The sequence below is a fragment of the Lynx canadensis genome, chromosome A1, assembly GCF_007474595.2.
Source record: "Lynx canadensis isolate LIC74 chromosome A1, mLynCan4.pri.v2, whole genome shotgun sequence".
In the NCBI taxonomy this organism is placed as follows: domain Eukaryota; kingdom Metazoa; phylum Chordata; class Mammalia; order Carnivora; family Felidae; genus Lynx; species Lynx canadensis.
Genome location: NC_044303.2, coordinates 231523254 through 231548509, shown reverse-complemented (window position 1 = coordinate 231548509; position 25256 = coordinate 231523254). Strand labels below are relative to the sequence as shown.

The 25256-nt window shown below is 45.8% G+C and overlaps 1 protein-coding gene across 1 annotated transcript in view; it reads right to left on the bottom strand.

Annotated features, from left to right (window-relative positions):
• Nucleotides 1-5759: 5759 nt before the first annotated feature.
• The window catches only part of CTNND2 (catenin delta 2), a 946486-nt gene continuing 926989 nt past the window's right edge, over nucleotides 5760-25256 (bottom strand). Inside the window, 4 exon segments of the mRNA XM_030332482.1 lie at nucleotides 5760-6565; nucleotides 13901-13974; nucleotides 19897-20028; nucleotides 24212-24338. Coding sequence (XP_030188342.1) covers nucleotides 6305-6565; nucleotides 13901-13974; nucleotides 19897-20028; nucleotides 24212-24338 — 594 coding nt within the window. The 3' untranslated portion in view covers nucleotides 5760-6304.

The window sequence follows — 25256 nt, the reverse complement described above, 5'->3', positions numbered from 1 at the left end:
AGTCCCACTGCCTGAGAGTTAGCCTGGTTCCATGGTGTTGAGCAAAGAGTGGGCCCTGGGGAATCAGGCTTTCCTCTCCCCATGGCCCCTTTGCTTCATGACTCCTAATCCTATCTGAAGCCACTGCTTGAACATCACCGTCCCAGAAAGAGCCATCCTGCTGTTATGGTCTATGGTGAAAAAGCCTCGATTTTATGTCCAGCAGCAAAAGTTGCCAATTACGTGGTGTCACCGAGTCTTACTCCCCTCATCTCCAAAACAGGGCAGGTTATAATACGAGCCTACCTGGTAGTGAGTGGGACAAGCAGAACATTTTTAAAACACCAGGAAAGCACTAAAATGCTGCACACACTGAAGGAGTTGTTCTTAAACCATTTGTATGAGCATGGAACCTTGCTTTACAAGTTTGCTTTGCTGCCCTAAAATAATTCTTCATTCCATTTGTGATTGTCTCGAGCCAGCATCTTGTCACAATCAACAGCTCATTGCTAAGCTTCCCAGTCCTCTGCCCCCTCCCCTGCTATTCAGTCTCCTTAACCTGCCACTGGAGTTACCCACTAAGGCCCTGTGTGGTCTCCGAATTACAATACTCACAGGTTTCTTCATTCTTGTCTTCCTTCTTGTCATCTTCTGGTATCAGTGCCCACCAGTGATACTTTCCACTCTCTTTATATGAAATTCCCCCTGATTTTGACAACAGTACACTGGTCTTGTTCTCCCCAAACCCCACCTCCAATATGCTATTGTGTACTCCTGTATCATGTTGGTTGCCAATGAGCCTTCATCATCCCCGTGATGCTCTCCTCTCTACCTCCCCTTTTCCGTGACTGCTCTATCCGTGCCATTTTCCACCTCTCGGCACCAAATCTTGTACCTCTCGTTCAGCATCCTGGTTGCATTTCAACTGCCTGTTGCAACGTTCTCCCTGGATCTACCATCAAAATCTGTAATATGTCCAACATGGAGTGGATTTTCCTTGTCAGAAAGATTTTTCTTCCTTATTACCAGTGGATTATCCCCTGCTGGGCTTCCGGTCACCCAAGCTCACATCTTAGAGGGATCGTTGGGTTCCTCCAGCACTCACCCAGCACTCACCAAGTACTGTGAATTTTACAACTGCAACATTTCATTTTAGTTTTCTCCTAGCTCATGGTCTTATGTTTTCTGGATCATTGTTACCAAGTTTAATGTTCTTATGAATCGTCTGGGGATTTTATGAAAAGGCAGATTCGGACACAGAAAGTATGGAGTGGCACTCGATATTCTCCACTTCTGATATGCTTCTGGGTGATGCTGAGGCTGCAGTCCCCCAGATTATACTTTAAGTAACAAGGTTCTAGATTATTCTAAGTTTCAGAAGTGATCTCTCTTGAGACCAGGGGTTCTCAAAGTATAGTCCCTGGACAAGCAACACCAATATCACTTGGGAACTTGTTAGAAATGAAAGTTCTCTGCCAGTCCCAGCCCTATGCACTCATAAAGTCAACGTCTGAACAAATTGTTCAGGTGATGTGCTCCAGGTGATTCTGATGCATGGTTGGAGAACCACTGATCTAGACCTTACCTGTACAACCACCACACCCCCCCCCCCCCGAATTTTTGTAAAATGCTATGAAAAATCTTTAGTGTTCTATAAAATGGCTTTCAGGAGCCTCAAGTTTGTTCACAGCCTGCCTTGTCTCTCTCTCCCTGCTCTTCCCGTTCCTCATTTTAGAATTAATTTTGTTGCATTCTGTTCCCTGTCCATTCCCCATACTTTCCACATCTTCACTTGCATTTTTTCCAGAAACATCTCCAATATTGCTCATCAGAAGCCTATCCGTCCTTTAAGTTCCAGCCCAATACCATCTCCTCTGCCTTGTGTTCTCAGATCGCCCACCTGGGAGTGCATCTTTTTCCTTCCTTATGCTCAGTTGTAGTTAGGACGTTGTGCATTGCACCAGAGCAGTGGTTCTGACTGGGGCTGATGTAGCCCAGCCCCAGGGGATATTTGGAAATATCTGGAGTCTGTTATGATGGTCACAACTGCAGGTGGTGGTGCTATAGGCATCCAGCGGGTAAAGGCCAGAGACACTGTTAAGTATCCTATGCTGCATCTCCCCTATTTCTCCAAAGAATTATTCAGCCCCAAACATTAATGGTGCATTAGTGAAGACACTCTAGAGTATTATGTGTATGTTCTGTCATCTCTCATGATGGGTGTCAGCACCACCTGAGATGATGTCTCAGTTTTGCATGCACATTGTAGTACAGAGTACCAGGTGCTGATTCATCAAAGCTTTTGTCTTCATTTTATTGAGGAACCAAGAAATGAAATATTGTGAAAATTTTAAAATGTGTGATGCTAACGTAGCCACTGTTGAAGTTCATGCCAAGAACTCCATTGTCTTAACTGAGGATCAAACCCTTGACTCAAAACCCCAGTTTCACCATTATCTAGTGTGCTCAGAAATGTTGGTTGGTTGGCTTGCTTGCTTGCTTTTTTTTTAAACTACTTCATTCTTTGTGTTTGAGGAGACCATAGGTGCAGCCCGGTTGTTTACTATTGAACTGGTGAAGACACGGAGGTCACGTGCCTGCCTTGCCAGTCCTAAACTGGGTACTCGTACCAGTTCTCTGGTTTGAAGAACACAGACTCATGGCTTGGGAGTGTTGTCATTTGTAAGGAACTGGAGGTCTTTGTCTCTCAACTTTGTATGGCCAAGGATTGTCCCCCCACTCCCAGATCCTTCTTTTTATTTAACTCTGTGGGTTACAAAACAACATTTCGCCCAGAGAGGAGGTGATGTGTTTAAGTTCTTCCAACAAGCTCTCTCCAAGGAATGGAGGCCAGTGCACTTTCATGAAGATCCTGACCTGAGAGGTGCCACTTTCTCTCTGGAGGGACGGAATCACCAGGCAAGAAGGAAATTGGTTCTCGAAGGTGGACAAAATAGTGTCTTCAGACAGCCAAACCTCACTTTCCAAGGGCACAGTTCTCAAGGATGGGGGGACAGTATCAGGCCCTACAGCAGAGCTGACATCAGAGAAATGAGCAAAGCAAATAAATTGAGGTTGGTTTTGCTGCTGAATTTAAACACTGCTTATTTTTTTTAACAGCAGGTTTTCATAATGTGTGTCTTGCTTATATGAAATGGGTCATCAGTGGTTAACCTTCACCTAGTCTGCACCAAGTGTGATGTGGTATCTGTGTCACCCTAATTCTTATGAACCTCTTAGGTATTTTCTCATCTAACTCACAACTGATCATTTGGATTAAAACGTAAATGTGTGCTATTAAACCTGAGTCAATATGAAAGATCTTATTTTAAAATATTAATATCATTGAAGGGGGTATAGTTTTAAGTGTCCCTTTAATCAGTCCTTGGTGATCAAAACTCTCAGGTGAAGAAAAACCAGGTCTCTTTCTCATACATAATGTCCAGATTTTACAAACTGTTAAATGTACTGGGCGTACGTATGGTCCACTACAAGGACTGAGAGGAAAAAAAATTCTAGTTTCCTTTCCTCCCTCCTTTGCTCTGAAAAACACCATTCCCATCTCAGTAAATAATCTGACATCTGGAGGTTCTTACAGACCCAAGAGGCAACTATCTGCGGGGACTTGGGTGGGGGTTCGTATCACACTTGGTCACTTCAGTACAATGAAAGCAAAAACAAACTAAAGTTTCTTGCCATTTGGGGCTTTTATCCAATATTATCCAATTTAATAATAAATTACCAGCTGATCAATGTTCGTTGCCAAGGGAGCCTATGGGAACTTTAGGTTATTTCACAGTTTATGTAAAATCTCACCTATCATCTACCTACTCATCTACCTATCTATCTAGTATCCATCGTCTATCTATCTATCTATCTATCATCTATCTATTATCTATCAATCATCACCACCTATCTACATCACCTTCTATTTATCTATCAATCATTTCTTACTGTCTCCTTATTTACTTCTGTGTGTGTGTGTGTGTGTGTGTATGAAAAGGAGAACACGATTGGTTTGAGTAACTACAACACTTCTAATTTTCTTTTTCCTACCTCTACCTCTGAAGCCAGAGGCTCTTGGCTGAATTGGTTCATTTCAGCCTGGCACCACATGCTGTCAAAGAATCACGGGCAGCAGAGGCATCTTTAGTCTTCCCAGGTCGCAGATGCAGGGAATTCTCGGACTCAAAGAGTATAAAGGAAAATATACAGTTCCCACTAGGAGGGCTTTTCAGCACATGCAGTCATTTCTCCATGCACAACTCAAGCCAGGAATGAGTCCTATCATTCACTTTTGGAAAAGTTAAACCAGCTACTAGGTTATGGATAAGTCATGTCTATGCCATAACCTCTGCCTCGATGAACTTCACTAGCTCATGGATGAGGAGGACACGTTGTGCTCAGTGCTAATTTTCTGTCTCTCCACGGGGGCTGGAGCATTCCTGTGAGGGAACCCACCAATGCTGAATCCAGTCCTAGAATAAACAGTGCAACAGGGTCCAACTTGCAGGTAATTTACAGGACAGTTCAAAAGCAAATTTGTGTCTCCTGCTCTATTTTGGAAATCAGCTTTTCATTTGCAAAAATACACCTGAACAAAACAAGTTTTTTGATTGGTGCTAAATTTGGAGAAGGAACCACTGATCTTGGACTTTGCACTGAATTCAACTATGTAGAGTGAAGGGGAGGAAGTTTTAAAGGAAGATGGTCAGCCAATTTCTTTTGTTATTTAATTTTTATTTTTTCCAAGAACAGTTAACATTTACTAGGCACCTACTGGCCTCAGTCACTTGCATCTAAGAGCAAAGCTGATTTACCCACAGCCCGTGTTCTTGTAAATGGTTAGCCTTATTTCTTAGCTCTGTTAACCACTATTCTAACATTGGCTTCAAGTTCAATTTTAATAATCTAATCCATAATGGTCCACTGCTCCCTGCCACATGAACAGAAAGTTTGGGGGTAATAAGGCGAGCAGTTTACATTTCTTGATACTTCAAGTAATTGGCCCCAAAGTGAAATTATTGAGTTGGCCATGGTTTATTGTGTTCCCAGGGCATAAAACGTGGAAGGAAATGGACCTGTAGAAAGAGGTGGTGTCCAAGAATGTGTGAATGTGTGAAAATCCTATAACTTCACTTCAACTGGCCTAATATCCTGAGTCACTAGATGGTCAGAAGAATAGATGGAGTACGAGAAGAACAAAGTGATGTACATTTATACCGAAAACCAGAAACAAAGCTTGTACAGGATGAACAGCGAATGAAGTAGCTTCTATCAAAATAAAATCTCACACAGGTCATTTTTATACATACGTGGACATACACACACCCACACACGCACAGACACACAGGCAAGAATGTGTATTTTGTAAGATAGGGTCCTTGGAAATAGACATTCTTAGCAAATATGGATGACAGATCAATTGTAATTTATTTTCTTTTAACACTGTATCATCATAAAGAAAACTGGTATAAATGAAAAAATCTATTTCAAATATCTACATCTAAAATTTTAGGCAGTGAAAAAGCACTTTGTTGACAAGGAGTGTGGAATGATGTATGTTAATTGTCAGAAACTGCTGAATGCCTTGCTTACTTGCCACAAACAAATTCACATATCAGAACGAACAATACTGCTAAATATTCCTTTTTTTCCCATTTTTTTTTTGTTAAAACATACTGGGAGAAAGAAAAGAAAAGAAAAACTGGAAATCCATACATCTTTCAAAAGTTTGAAATTGAAGCAATATTTAGAACCATAGATGAGGAAACACGGCATGGTGTAATATACACAATGCGCTTCTCTTCTTTAATCTGTAATGTACATCAAATACTTTACAACAATGCATTAACAAAAGGCAAGAAACATCTTGCTGTACAGAGGAACCCCAATGCAACTTGAAGCCTAGAATCACAACGGATGAAGAGAGTAAACAAAGCGTGAGAAGCCGTCCCTCTAAAGTGTGTGAACTACACTGTCCCTTGTGCTTAACTGCAACCTTCACGCCCCACCACCCCGACCGTCTCCTCTGCTGCCTTCAGCCACGTTCAATATAAAGCACTTTTTATACTCTACAGCTCAAACTAGAAAGGTGTTGCACGATGTCATATTTAGGATCGTTTTAGCTTCCTATTGACTTCCAAGTTAACTTTCGATTCATTTAGCTTTCTAAAATAGCTCTTAATATTTCCTTACTGGTTATCACAGCCTTCCTATGGAACAGGCTTGAACAAACTAAATTTGCAGGGGGAAAAAAAAAAGCAATGTCTTGTGGTATGCATGCACATGCACTGTTCCCGGAGCGCCTCGTGCCGCCCTCTCCTCACACCCAGGAGTCGGGGGAGGCCGGGTAGTGGCTAGTTTCATAGTTCAGTTCACTGTAGGGACGGGCAGCTGAGTAGAAGTCGACATAGTTGCCGGTGGACTTGAGTCCCAGGTGCATGGTGTACTCACTGGCGGGAGGGCGATGGTGGACCTGGTCCTCGAAGAAGGACTCGTCGTAGTTTCTCGTGGAATTCTGAAACGGCTGGTAGGTCTCGTAGTCTTTCCTGCTGGGCTCCTGTGGGACTGGCTGTGCTGGAACCTGCACAGAAAAGAAGATCCACCTGGGCTGGTTCGCTTTCTCTTGATGCAACCCCCCCACGGCCAGGCGCTCAAGCCTTCCATGTTAAGGGCTGGGCCGTGCCCCCCACCCTCCCGATCGACCACCATGGCGCTTCTCCAGACACTGCCAACTTCTGATCGCCCTTCCTTTTATAAGCCGGTGCCTGGGTCCATGCACTAGCATTCTACATAATCTTTTTAAAAGATTATGATTGTAGTAAAACATACGTTAACATATAATTTGCCATCTTAACCACTTGTAAATGTATCCTTCAGTGGCATTAAGTATATTCATGGCATTGTGCGGCCATCACCACTATCCATTTCCAGAGCGTTTTTTAAAAGTTTATTTATTTATTTTCAGAAAGAGAAAGAATGGAGGGGGGCAGAGAGAGGGGGAGACACAGGATCCTAAGCAGGCACCACACTGTCATCAGGGCTTGAACTCACGAACTGTGAGCCAAAATCAAGAGTCGGACACATAACCGACTGAGCCAACCAGGTACCCCATTTCCGGAACTTTTTCATCACCTCAAGCAGAAATTCTGGACCCGTTGAGCATAACTCACCATTTTCCTCCTTGCCCCAGCCCACGGCAGCCCATTCTCCTTTCTGTCTCTCTGAATTTCACTATTCTAGACACCTCATGTAAGTCGAATCATATTATATTTGTCCTTTTCTGTCTGGCTTCTTTCGCCTAGCGTAATGTCCTCAAAGGCCATCCGTATTGTGGCATGGGACAGGATTTCCTTTTTAAGGCTGAACAATATGCTATTGTATGCGTATTTTTTTTGTTTATCCATTCATCTGTTGATGGCCACTTGGGTTGTTTGCTCCTTTTGGCTATTGTGAATAATGCTATAATGAATGTGGGCACACCAGTACCTGTTTGAGTCCCTGCTTTCAATTTTCGGGGTATGGACCTAGAAGTGGCATTGCTGGATCTTCTGATAATTTGAGGTGTAACTCTTCAAGGAATTGCCAAACTGCCACAACAGCTGAACATTTTAGTAGATAACCTTTTAAATTAAAGACGCATAGACTAGACGCTATAGAACACAACTAGTTGATCTTCCTCTCTTCTGCATTTTTTTCCCATTACACCTAGGTTGTTGCAATCCCAGAGAAAGAGACGGTGAAGATGTAGGAGGTCTAATGGTCACTTGGGTATCTTTCCGCCCGCGCAGTGGGCTGTGATCAATACCTCTCTGGAGGACGGAGGCTTCCCACTGGTAGGGTCATTCCATCACACCTGCCTAAGTGATCAGAAGGTTGCACAGACAAGCATGTACTGAAAACAGGAAATCCACTCCAAATATAACATATTCAGGAGGATGAAAATATTCCCCGACTTGGTTTCCGTAAGAATTTATTGAACTCGAGAATGATGTGGGGTTATGAAGCTTTTGGCTGAGGAGGAGGGGTTTCAGTACTGTCTCGTATCCCTTCAGTCCACCTCCGTGCTCTTTGCCCTCTTGTCCTTTGCAAGTTACTGTCTGATGTAGGAGGCTTTGAAAATTTAGAGGGGTCACATGAGCCTCTGAGATATGTAAAGTCAAGAACTAGTTCCATCTGTTTAGTTTTAAGGACAGTAAGACCAAGACTGTTCATGGGCTGGTAATTAACACCTGTATGTGGAGGGCTGGCTCTCCTCTTCCCTTCTGACTGCCTCTGGGGTCCCTTTTCTAGCACTATGCACCCGAAAGGAGCGGAACCTCCCCGCAGCTAGGGCACACAGTCACTTGTGAAGCTCTGCTCACGTGCAGTCACTGGGAAGAAGGTCTGGTGTGAATGATAGAACACTTCTAAAGAAACACAGTATGATCACCTCCAAGCAGATTCAGTAATTCCCTATTAATTTAACTAAAGCTCAGCATGGAAACATCCTATAGAAATTGGTCCTAGTTAATAATGACTTGTAATTAGCACGTTGTGTGTAAATGAATGCTTCTAATGACCTGCACATAATTCTTCTCTCAAGTAAGTGAACCTCCCTCTTTTACATGTAATTGATTTACACTAGTAATTGACCTGTTCTTCATCATAGCTGCCATCCACTATGTCCCACACTTCTCGTTAGTGGCGCTGATGAGTGAAGTTTTGGGCTACCTGCGAAACAGGTTAGCCTAAGAGCCTGGCCATGAGAGGGATGTTTGGAATTAATCATCTGTAATTAAACAAGGCCAGGTCTACCAAATTACGTGGTTAGGCTGAGGCGCTCTTTGCTATCCTTTGAAGAGCTGTGTGCTATGCTGAACTTCTGTGCTCTGGCACTGTGCTGCTACTAAACATCGAGCATACGAAGGGTAGGAGCTGGAAGATCTAGAAAAATCACACGGGGAGGGGACTAGAGTTTACTGTGCTTTTATGTCAGTGGGCGCTATACCCAACATTTAACAAATTCCTCTTTGTTTAACCTTTAATAACAGAAATGTGTATATATGTGTGTATATGTCTCTATCTCATCATGTATCTCTCCTTCCCTATTGGGATCAATCCATCCATCCATCCAATTCCCACTTTATAGATGAAGATACTGAAGCTCAGAGAAATTAAGAAACTCCTCCAAGATGTCATGGCTAGTGGTGGTGTGAGATTGGAATGTGAATCCGTCTGGCTGAGTCAGAAGTCCACATTCTCTCCACCACACACAGTTTCGGTTGAGCCAAACCGGTCAAGCTTGAGGGCCAGCCTCACTGTGTTGACCCAAGGCTCTATAATAAGAAGGGAGGCTAGTGGACAAAAGTAACCTTGGAAAAGGTCTCACTTCTTTGTGTCAGTCTTATTGGCCAGAGATGGGGAGATCTGCAGGGGAAATCACTCACAGGCTTATGGCTCTCCACAGTGGCTGCTTCTTTCAGGCTTTTGCACAACCCGTTTCAAACTTCTTACTGTTGCCATGTTCTCTCTGGTTGGTGGACGTTTTTAGGTCGGGCACGTTTATCTTAGTCTCTTACCTTGAGGACTTGCCCTCTTTAATTCATCTGTATTGGTCATAAAGTCTCTTGTCAACCCTTTTTAAGAGTTAGTTCTGTGGTTCTGAGAGTGTGTGTAAATGAACTATCCAGGCTGGGTGACAGGTGGCACTGCTGTGTTTGGAGGGATTAAATTTGCTCATTGGCCTGGTCGTGCAGATGTTGACTGTGGATGCACATTCACAGTGGAGGAATGTTGGCTCTATTTTACAACTTACTCTAAGGGATAATCTGACAGAGCTCAAAATTGGACGTATTTTGAGCTCCCAAATATAAGCCTTCCCCATAGAGGAACTAAAAATAAATGCATTTTTTTTACATTGTACTGTTTGCATAAAGCAGACTTCTATGAAGGAAGTAGAATGATGTTCATATACAATAGTGGCATATTCTGAACTTGAGTGTCTGTTGCGGCTCAGTGAGACCGTGGCACAACCAAGGAGCCTGAGGCTGTCTGCTTTTGCCTTAAGGCAGCGTCCTTTCTGGGAAGGGGAGGTGCAACCAGCTGGCTCACATGGGGAGACTGGGCTCTGTCCTGTGGCTCCTGCTCCCATAAAGACACCTTTGTTGAACCTTTTCCTCAATAGGAGAAGGTTGGGTTTAAATTATGAAGGATAGTGCCAGTTCTCTACCCCCCCCAGTTCTGTTAGCATAGTGAGGAAAACTTGGTTGACTCCTCACCGAGTTTGCCTACAACCTGTATTTCTTTCTAACACAAGGGAAATAGCTGCCCATTACAGATCTTCAAACTTGACCACACGGCGAAAGCTGAAGACTCAGGGTGATAATATACAATGAAAGAGGTCATGTGGTAAGGATTCACGGTTCTCAAAGTCTGGTTCAACGGCATCAACATCACTTGGAAGCTTGTTAGAGATGCAGATTACCCACCAAGTCAGAAACTCTGGGGTTGTGGGGGGCCACTGATGTGTGTTTAGTAAATTGTTCAGGGGATTCTGGCTCATGCTCAAATTTGAGAACCACTGGTAGAGAGGAGACCAGATGGGACAAGAAGGCAGATGAACCAGGTTGGAGTCTTTTCCTTTTCTGAGCTGGGTGACCAAAAGCAAACCCTTATTCTCCTTGAATCTCTGAGGACAATTTCACCTGCTCTTCTCACCTGGCAGTGAAACCGAGGACACCAACCAGGACCTCAAGATGCTGTTTTGATGTCAACGGTAATCATTTTAATGGTGGTCATCAAAACACCAAACCCCTTTGTCTCTAGTTTAGGAACAAAAAATTCTGTTGCTAGCTAGATATATGCAGTTGGATGTGATATTTTTCTCTATCAGTATGTGATAGACTAGTAGAAGCTCAATAACAATTTGGGAGAGTTTAAGTAGTTAATTCTTAAAATGATGTCTGCAACCAGTTGATTGGAGATATAAAAACCAAGGACCACAGATGTTATTTCAGACTAATGGCTATTTCTTCTAGGAGTCGTAAGGCTTGGAACTCAGTGAAAATAAGACTGGAGTTCCAGGTGGTCTCATGGAGAGAGCCACAGCTGAGCAGCTGCCTGGCTCCCTTTCCACTGAGTCATGGAAAGCCTGGCTTATGGCCATTGCCCTGGACCCTCGCCTGCCCATGCATTTGGAGCTGGGGCCACATTCCCAGCTCTCATTGTCATTGACTCCTCTTGGAGACCTACCTCAAACCAGTTTCCCTCAGTGAATTGCTTCTTCTTGGAGATGAGTCACTGTCCAGCCTCTGTGAAGTTCATGAGGCCCGGCGGGCGACTGAGACACCCAGGAGACTAGAGCGCTCAGCAGAGGACAAGCGTCAGCACTGAAATGGAACGGACTCTGGCATATTCCTCCTGGTTAAATTGTTCAAGCTGGTCTTTTATTAGCTGTGAGGTTGTGAGGTCACTCTTAACCCAGGAAAATTCCAAAAATGAAAGCATTCCATCCATCTGGAATGACTAGCCATGTCCATGTGGCCAGAAAATCCAAATTATGGAGGCTTGGTACAAGGTTGTCTCTAGAACTACCCAACTGGAAGAGAACCAAGTCCCCTCTTCTTTTGAATGGGTAGGATGGTCATACCTCAAAACAGAGCCCAAGTTTATTCCAGTAACACTGGAGTTTCCTGGAGTGTCATAATGATTTACCTTGGAAATTTTTTGGGGAAAAAACAATTCTTTTTGGTGGATATTTTTAATTGCTGCTTGATCTTAGAATGGGGTTAAGAGTCTCATCATCTACTTCCCTTTGCTGGACCTTCTCAGGGACTAATGATGGCACTGAGCTGATGACACCAGGTGATACCATGGGACTCAGCTCAACCAGTGGCCTGTCTACAGCATCTCCCCTGTGTTGCCAAATGGTGCAGAGCTCGCACTCCATCCCGGCTGGGTTTCCCAGCATTCGCCGGGGGCACCATGGCCTTGACAATTCGCGCTGAGGCTGAGTATGTTCTGGGGCATGCTGGGAAAAAGGTTACATTATGTCACGCCCTCCCTCCAGGCAGTGATGCCATCCTAGCACATTAATTCCAATTGGCTTCATTGTTCAGAATAGGCTCTGGAGAAAAGAATTGCCCATAGAGCCACTGTGGACTTTCCTGTATATCTAGGTTGCAAGCAGTGCTAGGAAACTACTGCAGCCACATTGTAAGATGCCAAAGACCTCTGGGCCACACCAGGACATTTCTTCGCTGCCAGCGCTAGTGGAATCCCATGGAAAGAAATATTGGTGTAGAATATGTTCCATTCTTGTGATGAGCTTCTCCTAACCTGAGGAAACTAAAGACAATTCCTATACTCTTGGATGCAAAGTCAGGGTCCTATCACATCCTGACAAGTATCATTAAGAGCTACAGCCAATTCTCTCACTGTACCTGATATTTGCGAAAATATATAAGTTGTTTTCCGTGACTGAAGTTGGCATTTCCAATACATTTTGCTTCCATTTTCCTTTGTGTTCCCACAGGCGCGTTGACACATGGACGGCTGGTGGCCACCCCCGGTGCTCTCTTGTCTAGTGCTCACGCACCTATTTATTTATTCATTGACCTCTTTGTTTTTAGCAAAGACTGGAGCTGAGGGAGGCCAAGTAGATGTTACCAACGTGTCAGGCGGGCCGTGGGGCCTGGGCATTCACCGGGGGTTTGTGAACCACACCAGCTGTCTTCCAGAATGGCTCCACATGGACTGGAACATTGAGGGCAAAGGGATAACTCCTCTACCCACCACCATTTCTCCTGCTGATGGGTGATTAGAGGAAAAGGTAATTTAAGGTCGAGGAGATACTTTTCGTGTCCTCCTCCTTCTTTTGGAAACGGCCCTGCACAAGATATTCTATCTGCTAGAAGGGAGTCCCTTTCCTTTTCAAAGATGCTGCCCCACAGGGTGTTGAGAAATGCTTAACCACAGCACATCTAACTTCCATGTCATCTGGTTATTGCGACCAAACAAACAGCTTTCAGATTTATCTTTCAGCCCAACTTCCCTGACCTGTGGCAGGAATCCCGAGCGTCAGCAGAAGCCAGCTCTAGCAGTGGTTATCGGTGGCCAACAGCGATGAGGAACAGCCGTCTTTCTGTCATGACCACTCCAGGGGCCAAATGTATGAAGCTGTCAGTCAATGGAGGAGCAAAGGCTGTGCCTTTTGCTTTGATAGCTCCCACAGAAGCACAGGGAACACGAGCCTTCAGTGAATATTTGCCAAATAAGACAAACACTCACAAACTTAAGAGTACTTCTGGACGGAGCTACGGCTAGCATTCCTCAAACTTGGACACGCACACGCATCACCTAAACGCCTCGAAAAAAGGCAGCTCTGATGCATTTGTTGCACCGGATGGATTAGGGGCAGGGGTCAGACAAGAATCTCTTCTGCCTTTCTGACAAGCTCCCGGGCCGTGCTGAGGCTGCTGGTTCCCCAACTAGACTGAATAGCGAGGCATTCCTCGACGCAGGTTATTTCATTGTCCATTATTGCACTTGTCTTTATTTTATTGGAAACCATCATGTATAACGAGCTGTATGTGAGAACTGGCTGGGTTACAGGAGCCACCTAATCCCTGTCTAGTAATTACACACTGTGTCCACTTGTGTATTTGAGCCTTTTGGTTGTGGGTCATAGCCGAGAACTTGCTTTCTACCCCGAGCAGGTGGCTGTAGTGAAATCAAAGTTTGTTTTCAAATTTGAGGCTGTTCTGGTGACCGTGGTCACCCCACGTATGGTATGTGAAATGTGAGTGGAGGAAAGGCGATTTTCTTTTTTCGGTCCTTTATGTATGTTACGCAGAAGCTAATTTATTATTTTACAATTCCAGGCTCTTTCACATAAGTCGAAGGGGAAAATGAATACAAATGCGGGCATCTCCTTTACCTGGTTATGTTTGATGTCTTCGGTGGGCGCACCATATGAATTCCTATACAAAGTTGAAATTCCAGTGTTTTGAGCTGAAAGCAAGAAGGAAACAAAAAGTATTAGCAAAGAGGGCAAGATTTCAAGTGAGGAATGCCGGTTATCAAGGTGAGTTCTTGCCCTGACAAAGCTTGGCTTCTCTGGGACCATCCCAAGGTCCACTGCCAAGGGGAAGAATTCATCGGCCCTGGACACTTCATTTTACATGCAGATATTAAGAAAGATGAACAGCGATTCTATACAATCCCCACAGCAGGTGGGTTTCTTGCAATAACATTCAGACTGTCCACAGGGTCAGGGCAGGGGCAACAAACAACGGCTATCTTGCCAGGGTGACTGCCTTCTTCTCTGGTGAGAACTGGCGGGTAATAAAGGTTTGTCTCCCACATCGAAGCATGCAGGAATCTGCTTGAGCAGCTTAGGTTTGAGCTGGAGAACGACAGGAATGCAGTTTCTAATTTGGGCTCACAGAGTGCTTCATCATCATGTAGACAGTTCGTTTCTCAAAGGCCCCAAGGATGGGCAGGAAGCATCATCTGCCTCTGCCCTGTGCTTCTGGAAGGCTGCAGCTTTGGGACCCAATAGACACAGGGCCAGGGGCCCCTCCCCCTGTCTTGTGAGCGGCCTGTGGTGTAGCCGAAAGGAAGGAAGGTCTCCTCTGGTGGCCAGCAGCTTCCAAAGACACGGGCAGGGTTTGCCCACCTACTCACTTAGAACCTTCCTAGAACCCTCGGGGCTCATGCCTCAGGCCCAGAGGAAGGCCCCAGGGCACCACTCCCCTCATAGCCCTTAAAAGGTCATGATTTAAGAGAGCTATGGAAAAAAGTATCAAGTGTCACTGGGGTATAAAATACTCTAGAAATAAAGATGTGCTCGCTTCGGCAGCACCTATACTAAAATACTCTAGAAATAAAGAAAAGCGTTTCTTTAGTTTCCTGTGTCCGTGGAATAATAAAATAGGATATGACACACCATAGCTGTTCTCTCACCGCCACAGTTAACTCGAGACACAAGGCCAGTCATACCTATCACCCCACCCGTGACTCTTACTAAAAGCACAAAATAGCTGTGCGGTAAAAGTCCTCTCAGGAAATTCAGCTTAGGAAGTGAGAGCTGAGAGCCCGTTCTAGATTTTGAAGACCACCCTGGCATATTCTCTGGCTGGGTGTATGACGCCCCTCTCTCTGTACTGTTGCCTAGACCCTTGCTGTCGAATCTTCCTTGACAACCAGCTTCCGCCCTCCCCAACGCTGCTCCTCCATCCTTCCGGTTCCCCAAAGCAGCGCCACCTTGCTTGGCACACCGGATCATGTCACTGCAAGGCTTTGCCAAGGTGATTGTGGCAAAAGCTGCACGGTCGGGGCCCTGTCCGATTTTCCACAGTGTCTCCCTCCACTCTTCTCTCGTCAAGGAAGCCCAAGCTATGCTGGCCCTCCTTCCTTGGTCGAGCACGCAGAGCTTGTTTGTTCGGCTTCCGGGATGTTGTGCTGATTGATCCCTCTCCCTGGAACTCACTCCTGCCCCATTCCCCCCCACCCCGCCCTCTGGACCGCCTCCCCTTGGTGGTGGTGGTGGTGGGGAGTTTAGTTTAGTCTCCCATCTCAACCCTGTGAAACAACTCTGCCCCCCCCCCCCCGGCACCCTGTGGCTTCTGAACCTGTTAATTTTCTCCACCACACTCAACACCATCTGGTCCTAGCTTGTGGGTGAGCTTGCTCTGGTGTCTTCCTTGTGTATCACCTCCCTTCACTGCTCCATGAGGCCAGAAATCAGTATCCCCACGTCTGGGACAGTGCTTGAACTCAGTGGATGCTCCTGGAACGAGCATTATTTGCGGAGTGAACGAATGAATGAGTAACCCTGAGAAACGAGGCCCTCAGAGCTATGGTTTGCTGATGGAAAATGTCACATCAAGGTGAAATTTTGTTTTTCTGGGACTCAGAACAAAATGCATTTTTTAATTGGGGGGGGATCATGCACTCGTACTTGACTTGCTCCCCCTTCCTGTCATGGTTGTGGCTTCTGGGCTAAAGATGTTCCTACTGGAAGTTCTTTCCTCCTGCTCTTTGGTCCACTTCACCTGTTTATAGGAGGCTGTGTAGCTGAGATTGAACTTGTAGCTTCTGCAGACACATGAAGCAGATGTCTTCATGGATGCTCTGCCCTTGTATGTCTGACCCAAGAGCACACTCATGAGGAAATGCCTTTCTTCTTCTGTATGGGCCCCGGTTTCCAACTGAATCAACATACTGAAGATTAGAATGGCTTTAAAAGGGCGTAAGAGAGACACTGACAAAAACGGGCTGGACTGTTTGATGTAAAGGCATTTGGGAAGCTCAGATGGGAGGGCAAAATCCCCTGGGTGAATTTTAAAGTCAGGCCATGCAGCTGCTGGGATCACACAGCCCTCCTCTAATGCATGCTTCTGAACACGTAACGTTCCTAGGGAATCATGACCTCAAGAAATAGCTATAACCGTTCTGCATGCCTGAATGAAGAGCTGACATCGGCTTTCTGCCGGCTCCTCGGTGGCAAGAGAACACTAAGGGAGGAGACATTTCAAAAGACTCCATCTCAGCTCGATAATGAATCCAGAAGAGGTGGGTGGGGGGAGGCTGGCCCAAAAACCTCGAAGGATCTTCATTTCTAAGGGCTCAGCAGAGGAGATTTTGAGCCCAGGCAAGGGCCTGCTTCACTTTAAGCTGTCCCATGCTGCATTTTGAGCGTGAAACTTCCCATGGTTTTCCCAAGGTGGAGGGAGTGTTCTCTTTGGGGGAAACGGTAGGACATGCTCTGATGTCTTAGAAACAAGGGAGATGGCAGTTTTTCAGATATTTTTCAAGGTACTATACTGTAAGTGTCCCCTGGATATTTGTGAATGAGAAAAGGTATTGCTCTTGATGTGGCGGTCACAAGAGATGTGACCTGCAGGTGAACACTGAAATGATGGGCACAAGCAAAAGTGCTGTAGAGCAGGGGCTGGCCATTCGTCCTCTCCATTCCTATATGAAACCTTGGCTCCCACCTGGCTTGGCTGGGGACTCACTCATGCCACTGTGGAAGGTGGTAAGTAATGCCTCCTCCTTCCACCACCTCCTCCGTCACCACCTCCTCCGTCACCACCTTCACCATCACCTCTTCCACCTCCTCCATCACCATCACCATCTCTGCCATCGCCATCTCCTGTGTCGTCACCGTCACTGCCTCTGTCATCACCCCCTCCATCTCCAACATCATCGCCTCCACCATCACCTCCTCTACCCTCACCATCTCCTTTGTCACTACCATCACTGCCTCTATCATCACCCCCTCCAACATCACCATCATTGCACCCTCCATCACTGCCTTTTCCATCCTTCCATCATCACCTCCTCCATCAGCACCTCCTCCACCTCCACCATTATCACCTCCACCATCACCTCCTCCACCTCCACCTGGTGATTACCATCTCCTGTGTTACCACCATCACCGCCTCTGTCATCAACACCTCCATCCCACCATCACCACCATCACCACCATCATTGCCTCCTCCATCACCACCTCTTCCATCACCACCTCCACCGTCACCATCACCGCCTCCACCATCACTACCGTATTTCCACTACCATCAACTTCACCTCTACCTCCTCTACCACCGTCATCACCTCCACCCCCATCATCACCTCCACTAGCAACTCCACCACCACTCCCATCACTGTAGATAACAGCAACTAACTTTTACATAGAACTCGGCTTAAAGGCAACCATCCTGTATAAACGTATTGTTCAATAAAGACCTCTGCTCTTCTAGGCGTGCTAGATGACTGATAGCGTATTTTTGAATTGTTTAAAGTACATTAAAGCAAAGATGGTTAAGCCTCTTAAACAGGTTTGAAAAATTACATATACCTCAATACTGGAATTACCAAGCTCCCTGCCATTTTCTGGGAAGATTAAACATCTGGAAACATGTTAGATTTTATTGTTTATTTTACTATGTGTGCAGGGCATGATTATGTACCATTGGAAATATTTCAACATAAAAACACCCACATTTAAAAGCCTTGTGAGGGGTGCCTGAGTGGCTCAGTTGGTTGAGTGTCTGACTCTTGATTTCGGCTCAGGTCACGATCTCACAGGTCGTGAGGTGGAGCCCTACATCGGGCCTCTGAACTGACAGCACGGAGTCTGCTTGGGATTCTTGCTCTCTCCCTCTCACTCTGCTCTTTCCCTGCTCGTAAGCTCTCTCTTTCTCTCTCAAAATAAATAAATGAACATTAAAAAAAAAGCCTTTTGAATAATTCTACTGGGCAAGAAAGAAAAATTAAATAACAATACAGTTTCACAATTATTCCTGTAATTATAATCTCAATGGGTCATCTCAGACAGCCAGTGATGTGGCCACCTAGGGCAATAAGAACCACAAAACGAATGCGGGGTGGATGTGGTGTCACTACTCTGGAGTAATTGGTACAAATAAGACTCTCTGCTGAATGCGTCGGCTCTAGGGACTCGGCATTCAGATTCATAGCTTTCTTTGTTCATGCTCGTCTACGACTGGGCCAACATTTAAGGGGGGAAAGCAGCACGTAAGAATAAGAAGGTATATCCTGCATAACGAGTTCAGGCATTAGGCTGAGACGTTCCCTGGCAGGGACTGTACGTGGAGGCAGAGTGCTGACCTGCGAGTTTGCATCGGGAGCATCTGTTTACTGTGCTTTTCTTTTTTGCAGCCATGCACGGTTACCATGGAAAACACTGCCTCTGGGGTAAGTGCACTTACCATTAGAAAGATTTATCTTAGATGGCCTGGGTCTGGAAGACACCTTAATAAATCATCCAATTTGTCTCTTCTGCTTCCCCGCAGGTCTACACCTAAATAATATCTGAGAAACTCACACTTTGGAGATCCTCTTGATAAGAAGTTCTCAATGTCTGTTTAGGATTCTTCCCTTTATACCCCAGTTTTGTGAATGGCCTCACAGCCTATTTTCAAGGGGGATCCGTCTCTATGTCCACGTGGCAAAAAAAGGGTGTGGAATCCCTGTTAGAGATCCCGATGGCTCTGGAAGCTCTGCTTTCCAGGCACAACCTCCTCTACGGCAGAACCTCCAAGTCCTGTCTCTTGGAGGAGGGGAAAACCAGCACAGGGAGGAGTGTGTGGAGAGCCTGGAGGGCATGAGGAATGGGAACAGTGACACTGCCCCAAGGAGAGTTGTTCAGAGCAGAAGGGGAGTTAAGGTCAAGGCTGGTCATGAGAAAGGCCGAGCAGCACATGCTGGATGGGTGGTGCTGGGCACCAATTTTTGCCTTGATGGGGTCCCAGCTGATGAGAAAGGAAAGGCAACGGGTATGATCGGGGTAGTGAGGGATAAAGAGCAGAAAAGATCAATGCCTCCGTATAGAAAGTGTGATTATTGGTTTCAATGAATCTTCTTAGGAGTTTGTCACGATAAGAGATTGGTTTCATGTCAAGAAGAGAAAATGTCTCCACAGGAGTTCTGAGGGTTTCATTGAAATCTCTTTCTTTACCGCCCCCCCTCCCTTCCCCCTCTTTTCTTATCCACTTTCCCTTCCTTCTGTTGAGAATAGCAAAGCATAGTGCACCCACCATCTTGGGTCCTCTCCACTCTGGATTATGTCAGTCAAGAAGAAAATCTATGGTGACTCCTCTCTCTCATTTGAGGGAATGTTACGAGATGAGCAGATGAGAAGGAAAGGGGTAGGTAAAGAATGAGAATACAATGTGCATAGAGAACATTTTCTCTTAGTTATTTTCAGGTATAAGAGGCTCAGTTATATTCCTCTGGCTTAATCTCGTCCCCACTTCCTGAGAATCCTTGCTGTCAAGCTCTCAAGTGACCCTCTGGCTGCTAAGTCCTGCTGAGCTGTCAAGCATGGTTTGAAGTCTCCCGGCCTGGCCCTGTCCCGGATCAAGCCACGGGCTCTGAGGAGAATACACAGGAAGCTGAGCTCACCTGTCATGGTGTCTTTCCTGGAAGTGTGTTCTCCTTTAGTCCCGTGGTAGGTGGCATTGCTCCCAGTGGATTCGTAGTCTGTTTTCCTTTCCTTGAGGCTGATCATTTCCCGAGGTGAAGCTGGGGCACTTGCTACATAAAGAAATCAAAAGGAAGACTTTGTGTGTCTCATTCTGCAGCACGGATAGCTTTTCACACCAACAGCTAAGGTCCTGAAGACATGTGACTCAACCTGAAGCAATATGTGTGCGTGGACCTGCTGATTTGCGTTCTTTTGGCTCTTGTCTTACCCCTTCCCCTTGTCCTTGTCATTCGGTGCTTTATAGTTATGGGAGCATGCAGCTTGGGGGCAGGAAATTAAAGGCGATCTCCTGAGGCCATCTTTCTTAAAAGACACCCTGATGGGGACATGACCCACCTAAGGTGCACAGGACAGTTTTCAGATGAGATCAGGCTTGCTTTCTCTGTCTCCTCTCTTCTCTTTTCCTTCCCTACCCCTCCCTCCCTCTCTCCTTCCCTTCCCCTCTTCCTTCTTTTCTTCCTTTCTTCCTTTTTAAAAATCAGGTGTTTCAGAGGCGCTGGTACTGATGCTGAAGAATCTCTGATTAAAATAAATGCGGTTTTACTTAAACGCCACGCGACTCAGAGACTGCCCTAAAGGAAGCCAGAGGAAGCAGCTAGGATGTTCTGTGGGGCTGGCGTGACCCAACTTGCACAGATCAGCCTGTGGAGGGGGATGGGGCAGGGGTGCGCAAAGACATCCTTGATGAATGCCCCGAGCAATCTCCTACCCACGCCTTGCACCCCGGACCCAGGGAGTGAGTCCTGTCATCTCTTTGGGTCTCCATATCTAAAACAATGGGTTGTAATTAAAGGATCCCTCTGGGAAGTCCTCGAGTTTTTAAAGTGCCCTCAGAATAGAGGAGAGACTAACCTTGGAGGTAGGGAAGCAAACAGAAAGAGGTCTAGATTTCTTAGAAGATAGAATGGATCGGTCGGCAGCAGGTGAACAGCCCTACGGGTGCCGAGATGGGTCGGAAGGAGTGCAGGTCTGAGTGTGTGGGTGGCAGTGAGGCAGCCGCTGTCTGTGCTCCTCAGTGACACCACTTGGCGTCTAGAGCTTAGACAATTGCCCCTATCTCAGTAGAGCTCGGGTGTGGTACTCTTCTGTCCCAGATCTGTCCCCAGCCTCCATGCCCGAGGACAGTGCTTCTTAAACTTGTTTCACCTTAAGACTCATCTAGAATCCAGGGATTCCAGGACCCCACCCCAGACCTTCTGAATATGAATTTTCAGGGGGTGGGCCTAGGAGTCCATACTTAACAAGCATACCTGGTAATTATTAAGGCTAGGGGAGCTCTGGGGAACTCTTGATTTTTTTGGATAAAGCCCTCTTTGCCAGTAGTATCCAAGCCCCTTCCAGTCAATCCTCAGCATATCTTTCAGCTTATCATTCACACCCTCTGCAGGATCCCTCAGCTCCAGCCCACCGGGCCTGCCTGTTCCCTCAATGTCCTTTTCTTTTCCGTGTCTGAGCCGCTTGGTGCATTTCATCAAGCTTAGTATCTCCTATGGGCAAATCCCTACGCTAGACACTGGGAACAGAAACATGAATCATGTCACTTTCTGAACTCGAGGAGGTCAGGAAACAGACATGCAAATAAACCGGTGTCAGAGGCAGAGTGCTTAGCAGACATCACAGCCAAAGGCTGAGGAGAGAAACAGACGGGGCCTTTGCCCCCATCCTTTCCCGAGAGGCGCCCTGCCTGCTTCTCAAACCTATCCAAACAAAATTGAGGCTCCCTGCTCAGCTCTCAAAACCCTGAGAGGTTCTCAATCCTGGCCTCCCATTAGAACTAAATCCTTGGAATACTTTCAAAAATACTGGTACTTGAGGGGCGCCTGGGTGGCTGGCTCGGTTGGTTACACATCTGACTTCTTGATTTTGGCTCAGGTCATGATCTCAGGGTTCGTGAGACTGAGCCCTACACTGGGCTCTCTGCTGATGGTGTGGAGCCTGCTTGGGATTCTCTCTCTCCCTCTGGCTCTGCCTCTTCCCCGCTCATGTTCTCATTCTCTCTCTCTCTCTCTCAAAATAAATAAACTATAAAAATATAGTGATACTTGAACCCCACCCAGAACCTGTTGGATCGGAATCTCTGGATCTCTGGGTGTTAAGTCTATTGGGGAGACAGGGAAGAAAATGGTGTTTGCTCTACATAACGTGGCTGGGCTGTGTGTATCCAGTTCCTGGGTGTTCTCAGAACATCGGCCACTGTGTCTCCCTCACCTCCTCCACCTCTGCCCCTCTCTTATCTTCAGTTCTCTGTTGTCCTCTCCTGGGAAAGTCCTTTATCTGCCCTCACTCCTTCGTTTCTAGGTCTTCCTGCATAAAGGCTAGCCTTTTAGGAGTCACTGCCAGGAAACCACGAAGGGACAATATTTTGGAGCCTCTTGACCAAAGTTCTCAATATTAGCACCTAATAGTGTGCAGATGGTGGGTTTATTAAGCTACGTCAAGTGTGTAATTATCTCAAGACCTCACACACTAGTCTGAGTCGCTAGGAAACTAAGATCGTACTCCTGGAAAAATCCAATCACGCCAACAAGTGTTTGCTAGATGTCTTCAATGCGCCTCACGAGGAAATACCGGGTGGCGGCCTAGCTGAATAGATGGGATAGCGTCTTGATAAGCCACCGCTTCTCCTTCCAGGCATCTTCCAATCCATTATGCCATTTCGCATCTTCCTAACAATGAGGGGCTCTTCACAGTTAGGGCTTTAGAAAGAACCCATCCTCGTGCTTCTCAGACTCACTGGTCTTTATCTTTCTAAGACATATGGAGGTAAGGAGTGCCTGGGTGGCCCAGTCGGTTGAGCATCTGACTTAGGCTCAGGTCATGATCTCAGGGCTCATGGGTTCGAGCTCCGTGTCGGGCTTTCTGCTGTCAGCACAGAGCCCACTTTGGATCCTCTGTCCCCCTCTCTTTCTACCCGTCCCCCGCTCTCTCTCTCTCTCAAAAAATAAACAAAACATAAAAACAAGGACGTATGGAGGTAAGACATGTAAAAGGCCACCCCTGTGCTTCTGAGGCAGGTGGAAGTTTCTCCAGTTACACGGAGGTTTCTGATTCTCATCTAGTGGGGGACTAAACGTTAGCAGCAGTAACATCACACTAAAAATAGAAGCTTTCATGGGGCTGGGAGAGAGTGATTTATTTCAGTCAAATATTCCCCATTCATGTCTGATTTTCCCCATCATTTTGACAGTAAAGTGCGGTATAAAGTTTTATGGCAAGTGATCTCAAGGGCAGGGGAGTGCCCTTCTACCATGCCCTCCGAGATGCAGGTCTCGTAGCTCCTCACCAGGGCCAGGGCAACAAAGAGCAAGGAGACACTCTTAAATAAAAGCCTATATAGCTGTGTGTGTGTGTGTGTGTGTGTGTGTGCGCGCGTGTATGTGTGTGTGTGTGTGCGTGTGCACACATATAGATAGGATTATTTATCCATGCTTCCTTCTTACAACAAAACCCAAAACGCAGAAATAAAAAATTCAAACTTACACTGTGAATAAAAACAATAAAGACTATGTCACTTAGTAAATGATGTGCTCATATTTTGCCTTTAATTTTTTCCTTAATCTTGGGCAGTATATAATGTGATTGTAAAAGGGTATAAAGTGTCTTTATAAGTAAATAAGAACAGTTAGTTCAAAATGTAAGCAATGTGAAATGCTCCCAATGTGAAATGTCACAGAAATGTGACAAAACCAGAAAGAAAATTAAACTGAGTGACTTAAAAGTTACGGTTTCGCTTCGTAACAAGACTTTATCATTTATCAGCTGGTTTAAAGGTAATAACAACAGGCTAATCAGATATGGGGTGGTAATGAGACCCTCAATGGGATATTCAAATGTATGTCATTCTAGAGCAAGAAATAGCATGCCCTTTCTCCACTACTCTGTTATTCCAGTGATAATCATACAATGTTACTCAAACTATTCCAAGTTGGAAAAAAGGTGCATAGAAAACCCTGATTTGCAAACATCTGACAGCTGTCTTTATTCTTGTCGCTGACTAAATGCAGGTCTAACACCTGTTAGAGACTTTTTGAAATCTGTTTGAGAGATTTGCTCTGAGTCTGTGTAAACACAACACAAAGTCACCACCGCTATGAAAGAAAACAGACTCATTTGAGACTTCTAGCAAATGTCCAAGTCGGACAGCTCTCCTCCTGTGGGAGTCACCTAAGGGGTGGGAAGGAGGGCTCTGGGGCCAAGGGACAGCAGGCCTGGCTGGCTACAGGCGTCGCTTACCTGAGCGGTTGTTGGGAGACACACGCACAGGGGAGATGGAAGGCGTGCGGGAGGAAGAGTAGGGCCTTTGCCGATCCCTCTCGATGGTTGAGGATGAGGCTACAAAGTGATACTGTGACCATCCGTCCTGCAACAGACAGCACGCTCCCATTAAGTGGGGAAGGTGGAGTGATTCTTCATCACCTGACATTGCGACGTTCCAAACGCTAGATTTTGCAAAGCATTTCTGCAGTCTGTCAGAAGAGATCACTGAGCCCTGCTCGATCGATCATCAAGGTTCCCAGAATCAAGTGTGAACAGACACCCACCTTGCTCCTTCCAGACAGCCTGACATGGGGCGGGCCTGCTTTCCTTCCCAAACGTTGAATAAATGGCCAGAAGATTTGAACGAAAACATGATGCTAAAAATGTTAGATGACCCTGAAACTGTCTCATCTTTACCTACCTGCTTCCAGCTCTGTCTGGCCCTCTTTTCAACTGCCTTGGAGTCTTCCAAAAGTATTTACGCTTTTTATCCCCGAGGACCAATCAGTTTGCAATCACAATGCCAAGCAGCATCTTCCCTGCCAGTGATCCCCCATTTTGCTTCCAACCTCCTTGGCCGCCAACGCCCCGGCCCCACCTGCTCAAGGCCTTTAGCGTGACCGTCACTGTGTCTTCACGCCCCGATGGGTATGTTCTCTGGTTTAACCCAGGAACTATATTGTTCACTTTAGAGCATATTCGAATGTGTCCTACCAATTAAGTCTTCCATTAAGCCTTCAGTTAATATACAAAAATGCACATGTACCATTTTTTCATTATAAAAGCCAAATAAACACATTGTACATCATATTTTGTGAATTTAGAAAGCATAAAGAAGAAAAAAAATTGCCAGGAGTTCCACCCTCCCTTCACCCCGGCAAGAACTCATGTTCATGTATATCCTTCCAGTGTTTTCTCTTTTTAATTCAACTTCATTTGCATTGAAGTCATATGTCAAAGGGACCTAAAACTACAACAAAGAAAAGCAGACACCTGCCTCACCCCACTCCTGCTTCATAGA